Raw genomic sequence first — 13,229 nt, 5'->3', positions numbered from 1 at the left:
GGCTTGTTTCCTCTCTCTGAATTGAGGAATTTAGACTATCTAATGACTAAGACCATTCTATTATAAAAGTCTGTGAAATAAGTTAGCATTGGGAAGTTAAAAACATATCCTCTGCAATAACTAGCAGATTGTAGGGATTTTCTTCGGTTAACATATATAACCACTATAGTTTGGAAGCAAAAATCAAGAAAGCAAAAGGTATTCAAAGAATTTCTTTGAGAAATAGCCAGTCAAAGGTCTTGGCATTAAACTCCCTTACCCAGTCCCATCTCCTTCGAAGGCCCTCAATTCACTCATTTGTCCACGCTGGTGTTAACACAAGCTAAGTGGTGTCCACAGGAACACTGTGTGTGTGTTTTCCACTAATAAAAGTAACCCTTAATTACTTGAAGATTTATTAATAATATTTTCATGCCTCTGTTGTCCCCTACTTATTTTATCTCTTATTTTACCCTCAATTTTAAGAGAACAGACCTAAAAATGTTACCTTGAGGTTTTTTAAATATGTTCTGTTGCTTTTCTTTTTAAAAGTAATATTAGATAATTCACTATTCTTACTGGCTTCTAGATCGACCTATAAAAATATGTGGAAAGTTTATGAATTTTGTCTGGAAAGGTTTTTCTTTTTTCTCCAAACTGTGATTATTTTCTGATCTTGAGACTTAGACTAAGAAGAGCTAATTCTAATGTGATTCTGCTTATACATTGTCACCTGGCATTTAGAACTTGGTTCTTAGTTTCTCACTCTGCTGTCACGGGTTCTGCCACTCATGGAATAATACATTAGCCTTGATGCCATTCTTTCTAACTTACCTCTAAATTTACTACTTTAGTTCTATTATACTTGCTTATGTTTTCACATTTTCTGAAGTTTATTAAAACTCTTTGTTATTGGTTTTGTTTTCTCTCCAATTTTCAGTTATATGTATGGTTACCACAGTTTCCAAATCAAAATTCAGGAAATTTAAGTTAACAGTATTTTTCTTATTTATGAATTTACTTTTATGAATAATATTCTAAAGCAGCAAAATAAACAAGACAGTGTTTAATGAAATGCCTTTATTGGAAAGTACAGACTGGTTTGCCGTATTTCCAATCAGTTTACCATGTTTCTAATTTTTTTTCTAAAACCTCTTTGTTCTTATTCCTAAACTTTTCCTAAAATTATTTTCAAGTCTCAGGGACAGTTCAGTTCGTAAGAGTTTTCAAATTTCTAGAAATGAGTAAATTTCCACCATGGTAAACATATTTATGTTAATGAATTATAAAATTAGAAATTAAAAGTATTAACCCTTCAAAAAAATCTATGGTAAATTACCTAGAAATCTGCCTATATGTTTGCATACACTTTTACAGAAAGCTATGAAGTTTCTGCATATATTCATTTTTTCATACACATGAATCTAGTTCCAAGCTCTCTGAGCTTCATACAAGATTATGAATCAGGACAGATAGGTGGGCTCTGATGTGTGGCATATTCCTGATTATAAATTTTCTGTTTCTTAAACCAACTCTCGGGGCAGTTTTATCCTAGAGCCAACTCAACCTTATAGAGCCCCAGGCAAAAATGTAGTTTGGGGAGAAAAAGACAGGAGAGGTATAAAATTCTAGTGGAATAGGATGAAGGAATTCTAGATTTTACCAGCCTACACAGCCTAGGGTCAGTGTCTGTTTTAAAAAAGATAAGAGAAAGATAAAGAAAACTATTCTAATATTAACAGTGATTTTGGAATTTACAGCAGGTGCTAAAGTTTTGTCACTTTGGTGACCAAAAATATCTCATGCTTTTTGCTTGGTTTTTCTTAATTTGAGAAGAGCAAATGGTCAGTATCTAGAAATTCATTCACTTACTCGAAAACATTTGCTAGCCAGACACTCTGCCAAGTGCCTACATATACATTAGTGGACTAAACAGGCATGGTTGCTGCCCTTGTGAAATTTACCATGAATTAGCCATTATCTCCCTGTTTTTTACCTCTGTGCTTCATATTATTTGCATGATTGATTCTCATTTTAACAGTAGTTAGTAATGGAGTTAATTGGTCTTCTGATTTTTCAAGTGTCAGCAATACCATTTTCTAAGTGTCTTCACTAACCCTAAATTGTAAAGTGATTGCCATTTTCTTTAATGTGACTCTTCAGTTATCTCCTGTGCCTTAAATGGCAGTGGTGGTGAGAACAGCTTGTGGAGTTTGCCATTGTCTGTTTTCATCATATGCTTTCAGTGTCAAAGTACCAGAGAGTTGTACTGAAGATGCTTTGTTGTGTCTTTACCATGTAAAAAGACTTTTTCCAATCATAGCATAACAGGATGTTGAATGACAGAGGTAATGTTTTTTTTCTGCCATAAAGGCATAATTTCCACAGCAGGAATTATGCACATCTGTCTGTTGGGAAGAGGGTTTTTAACCATCTCTGTGTTGAAAGTCCATGTGGCATGAGGAAATCTTTTCCCTTATTTTCATTTTTGTTGTTGTTACTGTCATTTTTAAAAAATTCCATGTCTTCACTCAAATGAGAAATACTTGCATTAAAAAGTACCTGAGTTAAATATTTACAAATAGAGCTTGCTCAGTTGTTTATCATTAGTGAATTTTTCATTTGAATGTTTATTCACCATACTATGGAAAACACAGTCTTGTGATTGTTTTTAATTATTCATTGTTTCTAATTCACCAAAGTGTAGTGTTTCTAGCTTTAAGGAGTGTTAGACTTATGTTTTTTGTGAGGTATGTGTATGTCAGTTACTGAAAACTGTGCTGTGTGTGTCTCATGGGTGTTTTTGAAATCATGACTTTTTACCGCCTTTAAAAGTTAACATAATAATTCTTTTTTCAATAATTAAACTAATTTAGTAAATTCAAGATGGAGGCGCTTTCCTACTGATTATGCTTCCACCTCAGAAGATGAATTTGGATCAAACCGTAATTCCCCTAAACATACTCGTCTACGTACTTCTCCAGCCCTGAAAACAACTCGGCTGCAGAGCTCTGGGTCAGCAATGCCTACTAGTTCTTCATTCAAGCACCGGATAAAAGAACAGGAAGACTATATCCGAGATTGGACTGCTCATCGAGAAGAGATAGCCAGGTTGGTTTTAATGGATCGTCTTTGAGAATTGAAGTTTTTCCTTAACAGTGTAACATGCACATAGTTTAGTTTTTACTTAAGTCCAAGAAATGAAAGTCACATATTATGAACTTAGTTTTGTTGGTAGTGTTACTCTCTATCTGTTTTGTTCTGTTTTTACTGCTAGTAATACTAACTTGAAGTATACTGAATCCTATATTGAAGTATTTATTTTGGTTACACCCCACTTTCTTATTTCTAGTTGGCAAGTTAATATAACTTTGGAAAGGTGTATCAGCTCTACATAATTAAGAATCATGTGGCTAAATGTTCTATTACTTTTACTTTCCAAAGAGGTGATAGTGTACTTGTTAGAGTAGGTTGCTAATGTTGTCTGGGGGAGAATTAGAGTAGGCAGACTTTTACTCATACTTGGGAGTTCATTAAGTACAGTTAGCTCACCCTTTAATAATTAGATCAAAGTATGATTACTTTGAATATTAAATATAACCTTTAGATTATATAATAAGTAAAATACATGCTGCAGATGTGATTTTTAGTTGATAACATACTGTGGTTGAACACTGAAGAAAGGCTATACTCAAACATGCTATTGTAGTTAAAATACGAGGTTTTGTTTGTAAGATACTTTTATTGTGGTATACCATATGTTACTTAAACATTTTCTTCATATACATGCTAAAATTATTTCTGCCTTCATTTTAATACCCTAACGTTCAAGTTTTACACTGGGCAACATAATGAAAAAACTTACATATAGCAGTCCATAAATGCTTTTAAAAAAACTATGAACTTTTATCATAGCTTAATGTTGTTTTACTTTTTTGTTGTTGTTGACATCTGTGAATTGCTTTTTTTTCCTAGCTCATTAGTTTATAAGGTAATGTTTAGGGGTTTTTTTTTGTCTTTAATGACTATCTACTTGTAATTGCTTTTAATTGCTTGTAATTCTTTAGAGAACATGCCCTTCTAATCTCGTGCTGCTTAAACATTTTTGTTTCACCATGTGAATAGTTTGTGGTGAGAATAATTGTCAGAACATTATAGGCCAGGTCCTGTTAGAGGAAGGGTTTATGTGTGCTTTGGAATCCATGAGTGACTATGTGCCCACAAATTGCCATACATTCTGTTCTGCGGGCACAGCTCTTGCCTCATCATTGCCCCCTTCTCTTGGAGGTGTCCGCCTGCTGGAGCTAGTCTGTATATCTGCTCCCTCTTGGGGACTCCCTCTCAAGCTCTCTGCTCCAGACTGGGACGAGTAGACACCTTTTGGACCAAACCCACTTCCTTGCCCCCAAACAAAAAGGAGTTAAAATCCAAAGGAGAAAGTAAATAGGAACTGTGTTTTCTGTTTTCACTTGGCTCCATTTTATTATGTGCATTTGATACTGTCTATGGGCATTTTATTATTGTCAACACCAGGACTCTTAAGGCCAGATGATTTTATGTCTTTTCCCCTAGCTTGTCAGGAGCACTGTGCTAATAAAACTTGCCTTTGGGATTTTAATCTTTAAAGGTATATTTCTCAGCTATATACCTCAAAAGCCAGATAATTTTTTTGTTTTGTTTTTTTTAATTTTTAAATTTCTAAAAATTTTTTTTTTAATTTTAAAGTTCAAATTTTTTGGTTTTGTTTTTTAAAAAAGGACAGATGGAAGGAAAAAATGTTAATGTTGATATTTGGTGTTGCTATGGCACACTGATAAGTTTGTTTACCACAAGAAAACTTATTTTCAAATAACTATGAATCATGAGCTAAATAGAATGTGAGAAATAGTTTCATGTCTTTAAACGAGTTCCTGCTGTCTGAAAACTCACAGGCCAAGAGCAAAACCTACCGAATAGTAATAAGTAAAGACCCTTTATTTGAAAAGCATGATAGTGATTTTAATTTATTACAAAAGGGTTTTGCTTTGATCTACTCTTGTTTAAAGTTTAGGACTATGTCACTTAACCAGCACATTGTAAATCTGTCCATAGTAATTATGTGCATTTAAACTTAAAGCACAAAACCAAGGTGCATTCAGGATATAAACAGTAGAAGCAAAATATAGTATGTTTGGTCTCTCAATATGATGAGGAAACTTTTTTCCCATGGTTGTCTTTGATACATGTACATATTGTAGTTCCTGCCTCAGTTTCTCTATTAACAATACAGATACAGATTTCTTTTCAGTAGGAATTTGATAGATTATAGGTTTTATGACTTTTAGGATAAGCAAAGCTATGATAACCACCTTTCCAAGTGACTAAGTAAAATACATTTGGCCTAAAATTATGCCAGAAGATTATATAATTTCCATTTGAATCAGAAGGTATTTAAAGATAGTTGAATGTTTTAGATTCATCACTGCACATAACACTGTAAAATTAAAAGTTTTTTAGGAGAAAGTTCTAGTTAACAATATTTAATTTCAAGGCTTAACAACCAGTTCCTTATAAGATGTGTTGCACAAGAGGGTGAAATGGTAAAGGCAATGTCATATTCCACCCTAATGTTGATTGAGGGTATTATTTGCAAAGGTGGTATATCCTATAACAGTTCTGTTTTGGATCATATTTATATAACTTCTTCACATATATTGTGAATATATATATAGTCCCCATCCACTCAAAGAATTCTTAAGCAACTCCCACACATATAACATTGTGTTTAGGTTGGGTGGACTGTGAAAATGACTTAGATGTGGGTGTCCTTAGAGTTTGGAATAGAAGGGAGGAAGTAAAGCAAAGGTGTGGTAACTGATAGAAGGCAGAGTGATACGGAGGTTTGAAAAAGTGTGAGGTTTCACTCAAGTATGAGATGTGAAGGTGTATTGTTAATGGATGACCAAACTGAAGTCGTGCGAAACCAGCTAAGTAACAGGGGACTTCAGGTGTCAGCTCTGAGTGTGCATATTACTTAACGTGCTTTGAAACTTTGAAGAGTTTTGAACAGGAAGGTCACTTCTGATCTGTATTAAAGGAACCTAACTGAAGGCATTGCATAGAATTGTTTGAGACAAGAGCCTAGAGACAGGATGGGGATCAATTTGGAAAGTTAATGTGCCAGGTGTAGATGAGCTGAGACAAGACAGTATTAGTGAGGGGACACAAGAAGGAAGGAACAAGAGACACGGACATGTAACAATCAACAGTATTTGATGGTAGCCAGAAAGGTAAGCAGAATTTAGATTCAGTCTGTGTTGTTCAAATGGAATATTGGAAATAGTGAGGAGCATAAAAGGCAGGGGGGAAAAGGGGGACTTCTGTTTTAGGTGTCCTGACATTAAGGTACTTATGGGACAGACATGTGGAAAAGTCTGGCAGGCAGAACTATGGCTCTGAAACAGAGGAAGCTATTGAAAGTCAGATTGAGGTTAATGAAGTACAGAGAGTGGTGGTAATAGATGGTATTACCAGGAAATGGTAAATGAGCTGAGGATTCTGCTGAACTCTGAGGCATCACCTAAATTATAAGGACGCAGCAGAGCTGCATGGTCAAGAGCATGGCTCTGGAATCAGACCTTCTAGATCCAAACCCAGTTCTGCTGCCAGGTCTGTGTAACCCTGCACAAGGTTAATAACTTTTAGTGATCTCAAGAAAAATGGACAGAGCAGTAGTGCCAACTAGAGGCAGTTGACAGATTGATGCATATATGATTATATTTAGAACTTTGTTGTGAGCTTTCAGTTTTCTATCTCATAATTTAAATTTATGAGACCCCAGGTTTAAGTGGAGTTTCAGAATTAACATTAAATTCCTGTAATTTGTAAAATAATCTCTTAGGCTTATCCTATTCATACCTAAGAATCTCAACCAAGTTTTGTTCAAATTGTCAGTCCAAACACAATTATTTTGAAATGTTCTTTTGTTCTGCAATAATAATAGTGATAAATAAGTGGTCTCTGCTTTTTCAAATATTGGAATGATTGTTAAAACAAATGTGTCACAGAACACCCACCAGTGTTATTCCATGATTTAATTGACCCCAAGGTAAAATCATCTGACATTTCAAGATGAGAGGAAAAAGGCTTTTATTGTTATTAAATCTTTTACACATAAGACTATTATAAGTGAACTTCAAGTGAAAAAAACACTAATCAAACATATTTAAAAATATAACTGTTGTTTACATTTTTTAAGCCTAGAGTATTTGCAATTAGAATTATTACTTTGATAAATTACAGTAAAAAACTAAATTACTGTAATTTTAATACATTACTAAAAGCCCTGTGCTTGTTTTTTTTGTTTTTGGTAAGAGCCAGTTTAGTTGAGTGGCCAGAATGAAGTGGTGTGCGTTTCCTTAGAGTCTGTAATGTAATAAAACATATTTATACATACACTGTAATCTATTTCAGCAAAAAAAAGTCTTCCAAATGCATTATTGTTATAGGATATACTGCATTTGCAGGAGTGGGTGGATGTGAGCTTTGATAATACTAAAGTATTTTTCATTTTGGAGAAAAAAACTGAGAGATAAAAATTACTTTATCAGGAAATCTGCTGAGTGACTTTTAAGACCTGATTTACTGGTTCAAAATAACTAACATCTAGGTTCAACCTGTTTCTGTTATTCTTTTGGGTTAGGCCAGATCCGTATAGCAGGAGTTGGAATAAAACATCTGCTCACAAAGTTCAAATGGCCATTCTTCTTCCATTTCTGTATAGTTTTTTACCATTTCCTAGAACTTTACTCTGCCTTCATCATATCCTCCAGCCTGGTCTATACTACCTCTCTGCATGTACTTGCCTGTCTCAAATCTTGCTCATTGAATAAAGACAGTACTCTCCTGTTAGGTGACTTCAGGCCGTCTTCTTTTAACTTGCAGATTTTGTGTCTGGTGGAAATGGCACGGTTTTTGGTTTTTCTCATTCATTTAGGAAATGTTTATTGATGACCAACAGTATGCTATAAGACCTTCAAAGTTATCTTCTTACCTTTACCTCTTGATTTGTGAATTGCTCAATTTATTTGAAGCATTTCATAAGTCTAGTTTTAAGACTTTCTGAGTTTTGCCAAATATAGCATGTCTGTGGTGCTAAGCTAGCATTCAACGTGGTGCCACTGACAATAATGGGAGATATCTTTTTTTTTTTTTTATTAAATCTGTACCTCTTTTGATTTCTGGGAACAGACTCTATTTATTCCTGTCTGTGGACCACTAATTAAATTTCTCTGGCTACCCACGAGAAGCCTCCAGTTTCAACTCATTGCTCTCACACCCTAAACCACTCTTTTGTGGCTCAGATTACTATTTCTCCCAATCCTCCATGCTTTCACTGAATGTTCCCTAAGGTTTGGCAATATTACATCAAAATACCACCAACATAAAATAAATGTAACTGACAGTTTTAAACAAAAGAGAAAGTTCTTTCCTTATCAGTAGAAAACTTTTCTGTGAACTGTCCCTATAGTCTATACACAGATCAAATATATGTGTTAATCTTTAAGCCTCTTGAGACCTGGACTTTTTCTGATTCTTTATGTAGTGTCAGACTCAGTGTAAGCTTTTCTTGGAATTGACTCCCAAGTGTCTCTCCTTCTTAAACAATCTTTTTAGTTACTTTATCACTAATTATTTTAGCACTCTTTGTCATTTAAAAATTAGACTAAATTATTTCTTAAAAGTTAAGTAATTAGAATTATAGTTACAAGCTCTTATTCAAAGTTAGCAGGAGGTAGATTTGTGTCATTAGCTTCAGTGTTGGGATTCTAAGCTAGTACACTTCATTCATAGCTCCGCAGTTCCTTTTTTCCAGTAATGTTGAAGGTAAACTCATTCTAATGGTTTCTATGTATGTCCTTTGGAAGCTTACATATAAAAACTTCTGAAACTTAATATGTTTTTAAAATATAAAGCAGATTTTATCCTTTATTGTTTTATTAATTTAAAACCTAAAACAGTGTTTATGTTGGTAGTCTAAATAATTTAGTCTGGTAATGTGTTTCAGTTATGGCTGTTAGATTACACTTGCAAATACAGCATGTTTAAAAGGACATGTATTTCATAAGAGCTCTAATTTTCAATATTTTTTAAACTTCTGGTTTACCCAAAGCCTATCATTAATGTATTTTTCCCCCATATTCTACCCTTCAGCAAAAAACAACTTTTAGTTGATTTAATTAAGAGTGATAACACTGAGGTAGTTTACATAAGAAAATCAAAAACTAAATAAAGTATGTCCTCTGTGCTGTCCCGTCTTCTTACAAATAATGCATGTTTATTTCTACAAAATTTTTGAAATTGGATCATTGATTCTCCTACTCAGAAAGAAAGAAAATTAACACTGATGTCATAGAACCTAACCCTTAATCTGTATTTTCTTCATTTGGGTCTGTTGTCCCACCATATTTTGTATCAATATGAAATTAAATATGAAAATTAGTTACTAGTTTTCAAATTGGAAACTTGAGGTTTTATTGGTGTTGCATAAGAAGGATGGCTTGCAAAACTCCAGATAAAATATTGCATCATTTTTGAAGTTCTTCCTCTAGTAGATTTGATAGGAGTGGAGAGTAAGACTAAAATGAGGATTACAGACTTGGAATTTAAGAGATATAAAGATATAAAGAAATAACATTATCATAAAATATTCCAGGAAGTGTAATCTAGAAGCATGATGGAATTTAATTAGGAAGCTTAGATTTAACAACTGTATGAATAGATCCATACTATATATTGAATCAATAATAAATCTTCCATTTCTACTTCAAGATACTCACAACTTTGTGCTTTCTTTCTTGATAATTTATCATTTTTAAATTCCTAAATCTGGTTTTAGTAGGAGCTAAGATTTTTTAAGCATTGTCGATATAAATTAATTCATTGGTCTATATTATTAAGTCAGCTTTAAGGTGGACTTGCCATGCTGAGAAACGGCTGGCATATACATTACATACTTGAAAATTTAAAAACTTCTTGTTGGATATTTACTGACTTAACAATGTATGTTATCTATACATTAAGAGTTCCTTAATTAAGAGTAGCACAATTTTTACCACATGTTGAGATTGCTATTGTCTATGTTTTTTCTAATTCCCACTGCTTTCTATAAATATTAGAAGTTTCATTGTACAAATGTCTGCATAAAAGTATTTACAAGGAAAAATAGATTTTGGGATAAGCCAATGCTTGTCTATGTTTTACCTCATTGAGTTGGTTATTCTGCTTCTTATCCTAGTGCATTTATTTCAAGACTGCAAGAATTTAACATATTTTATACAAATGTCTGCATAAAAGTATTTACAAGGAAAAATAGATTTTGGGATAAGCCAATGCTTGTCTATGTTTTACCTCATTGAGTTGGTTATTCTGCTTCTTATCCTAGTGCATTTATTTCAAGACTGCAAGAATTTAACATATTGTGTAGGGGAACACTTTAAACCTCTTCTCAAAAGAATTGTATCATCAGTTAATAAGTTTTTAAAAATTATATATGGAATGATAATGTGAAATAAAGCATGACATAATAAAAAGACCTAGTTATAGCACTTACTTTTTGTGATCCCAGCCAATACGCAGTCATAGAATTTCTCCTAATCCTCACTTTGCTCATCTGTGTGACATGATTAACCATTCTCTCCTCCCAGGTGGTTGTGAGAATTAAGTGACTTGTTGAATATAAAGCTTCTGTATAATGATGCTTATTATATTATAATGATGCTTATTACATTTAAGCTTATGAGGAAAGGGACTCTACTTCTTCACTATCTACTTCTTCACGGGGCTATCACAGTGCTTGGCACATAACAAGAGATCAGTAAATATTGACTGGTGTTCTTTCTACCTTTTTGTATTGGTAAATAAAAGAAGAATTGACCACAGATTGCTACTATTGGTCCATAAGTTTCAATTTAGCTTCTCTTTTTAAATCTGTAGTTAAACTTTTGTGCAATTTACACATTCCCTGAAGTCTTTCAGGCTCACATTTTGTGTAAGAGAGCTGCTTGCCACTTGCTTTGAATTCTGAGTTGCAGAAAGCTCTCAACATGTACTCTTAAGAACATCCTGTTGAGAAGAACAGGAATATCATTGGTAGATATTATAAATTTCTCCTTCTTAAAAAAATAACAGTAAAGGAAAAAAGTCAGTTTTCCCCTTTGATTAGCACTAATAACAGTAATTTAGTTCTTCAGTCCATGTGGCTGAAACACAAATGAATGTCATTATGGCAGTGAGTTCTGCGCCTGGATCTGCAGCCAGTGTGGCCATGAGCAGACCACTCACCTCTGAATGTCCTTATTCATATCAGAGAAGTACCACCTCCCAAGAACACTGACTCTCAGGTGGCTTAATGTGTGCTGTGAAGTGCTGTGTTGGTGTTCCTAACCTCTTGGTACCACACACCCCTTTTGGCCGTCTGGGGAAGCTTCTTGAGCTCTTCTCAGAATGTTTCTAAAGGCATAAATATAAAAAGTTAACGTTTCAGAGAAATGCAGTTATATTGCAATACAGCTATCAAAATATTTTAAAAGTGATACGGTAATATATGGCTCTTTGTTACATACTAAATAGAACATTACTGCTGTGGGTTTAATGACTGCTGTGGTTTTGAAGTAGTGATGACTGTAAATGTTTAGAGATGCCTATAGCAGCAGAGTGTGATTCTGTTGGTGACAAAAATCACCAGTATTGCTATTACCAGTATTGTTTGTTGCTTGTATTTATAATGGAAAAAAAAGTGCTAAGTTTCTGCTAGAGATTAGTTAAAATAAAGTTGTAATTGCTTTTTCTCATCCAAGTGTATAGACTCCTAGAAATCTGCCCACTCTGCCCACCAGCCCCAAGTTTAAGAACTCCAGTGATAGGTTAAAGCTGGTCACCAACATGAACAATGTATCTTAAAAGCATACCAGTACCTCAGGGTATTGACAACTTGCAGTTTATGTGAAATTTAGTTCTATTAATTTTTGGAGTTCAATATTTTCAATATCCAAACAGTTAATAGCATTTCCAAAGACTCTTAAGTTTGGGGTACAAGTCTTTAATTAGATATACAACTTACATAACTGATTCTATCCTAATGATTGTTTCTAGTCATGTTACTTTAAAAGGATTAAACTTCTTTTTTAAAATTATTACCAGGATCAGCCAAGATCTTGCTCTCATTGCTCGGGAAATCAACGATGTAGCAGGAGAGATAGATTCAGTGACTTCGTCAGGCACTGCCCCTAGTACCACAGTAAGCACTGCCGCCACCACCCCTGGTTCTGCCATAGACACTAGAGAAGAGGTAGGAGATCTTCATGGAGAAATGCATAAGGTTCTTCCTTTTCTTTATTTCTTTTGCTTTTAGCTTTTTGCTTAGTTTATTTTAGTTACGTCTACCCTTCCTGTTTGCATGAAGCTCTGCATTTTCCAACTTTGCTTTACCCAATTTCCTTCATGTTTTTGTAATAAAACTAGTAAAGGCTAACATTTGTTCTACTATTAACATGAAGCTATAAAATAATTTAAAATAAGCACTTTGCTAATTATTGGTCCATATTTTCACTTTAAAATAAGAGTATAAATGAAATCTCAAAAGCAGATATATTTTGTAAAGTTTACACAGAGCTTGGCTATGAAAATAATCCAGTTAAAAATGTATTTTCATAGCTAGTTAGCTAGGATATCTCTAATAGCAAAGGAAAAAAATCCTACAGTTTTCACTACTTGAAGTAATTCTGTTGATGACTACACACACACACACATATACACAAGGATATTTAGAAATTGAAATGTGTATATACTCACACAGTACACATATATTCACTTTAAAAATATTCTTGTAAATTCTGGAATGTACGTTATTACATGTGGACTGTTGCCCTTCTAAAACCAGGGCCTCCTGCTCTCTAGTCCAGGAGCACTGTTTGCATAATATTACTCTGAAAGATGCCTTTAACATATGATATTAAATTAATGGTGCTCTACCATGTTGGCTCTCTAGATCTGGTACAGAAATATAAGCAAAAGATTGACATTTGAAAGAATGAATCAAAGTTTTATTAGGACAAAGCCACATTCATTTTAATTACTGTTTGACTGCGTGGTGCTGTAATGTCAGAATCAAGTAGTTGGACAGAGACTATATGGGCTGCAGAGCCTGAAATAAAGCAGTGCTCTCAATAGTAACCACAAATAACTAGCCTTTTTGACAGATTTGATTCTGG

General features: G+C 33.8%; 1 protein-coding gene across 14 annotated transcripts in view; it reads left to right on the top strand.

Moving 5' to 3' along the window:
• CEP170 (centrosomal protein 170) overlaps positions 1-13,229 on the top strand; it is a 121,637-nt gene that overhangs the window by 89,195 nt on the left and 19,213 nt on the right. For 8 of the 14 annotated variants that reach the window (XM_073216693.1, XM_073216687.1, XM_073216697.1 and 5 more), the window contains 2 exons: positions 2,856-3,090; positions 12,160-12,337. In XM_073216693.1, the coding sequence (XP_073072794.1) occupies positions 2,856-3,090; positions 12,160-12,337 (413 nt within the window). The remainder of the gene's footprint in view (positions 1-2,855; positions 3,091-12,159; positions 12,338-13,229) is intronic. The other 6 variants (XM_073216696.1, XM_073216690.1, XM_073216698.1 and 3 more) reach the window with 3 other exon arrangements.

The sequence above is a fragment of the Manis javanica genome, chromosome 11 (assembly GCF_040802235.1).
Source record: "Manis javanica isolate MJ-LG chromosome 11, MJ_LKY, whole genome shotgun sequence".
NCBI classification, from domain to species: domain Eukaryota; kingdom Metazoa; phylum Chordata; class Mammalia; order Pholidota; family Manidae; genus Manis; species Manis javanica.
Note: the sequence above shows the minus strand (reverse complement) of the source record. Positions and strands in the feature narration are given on the sequence as shown.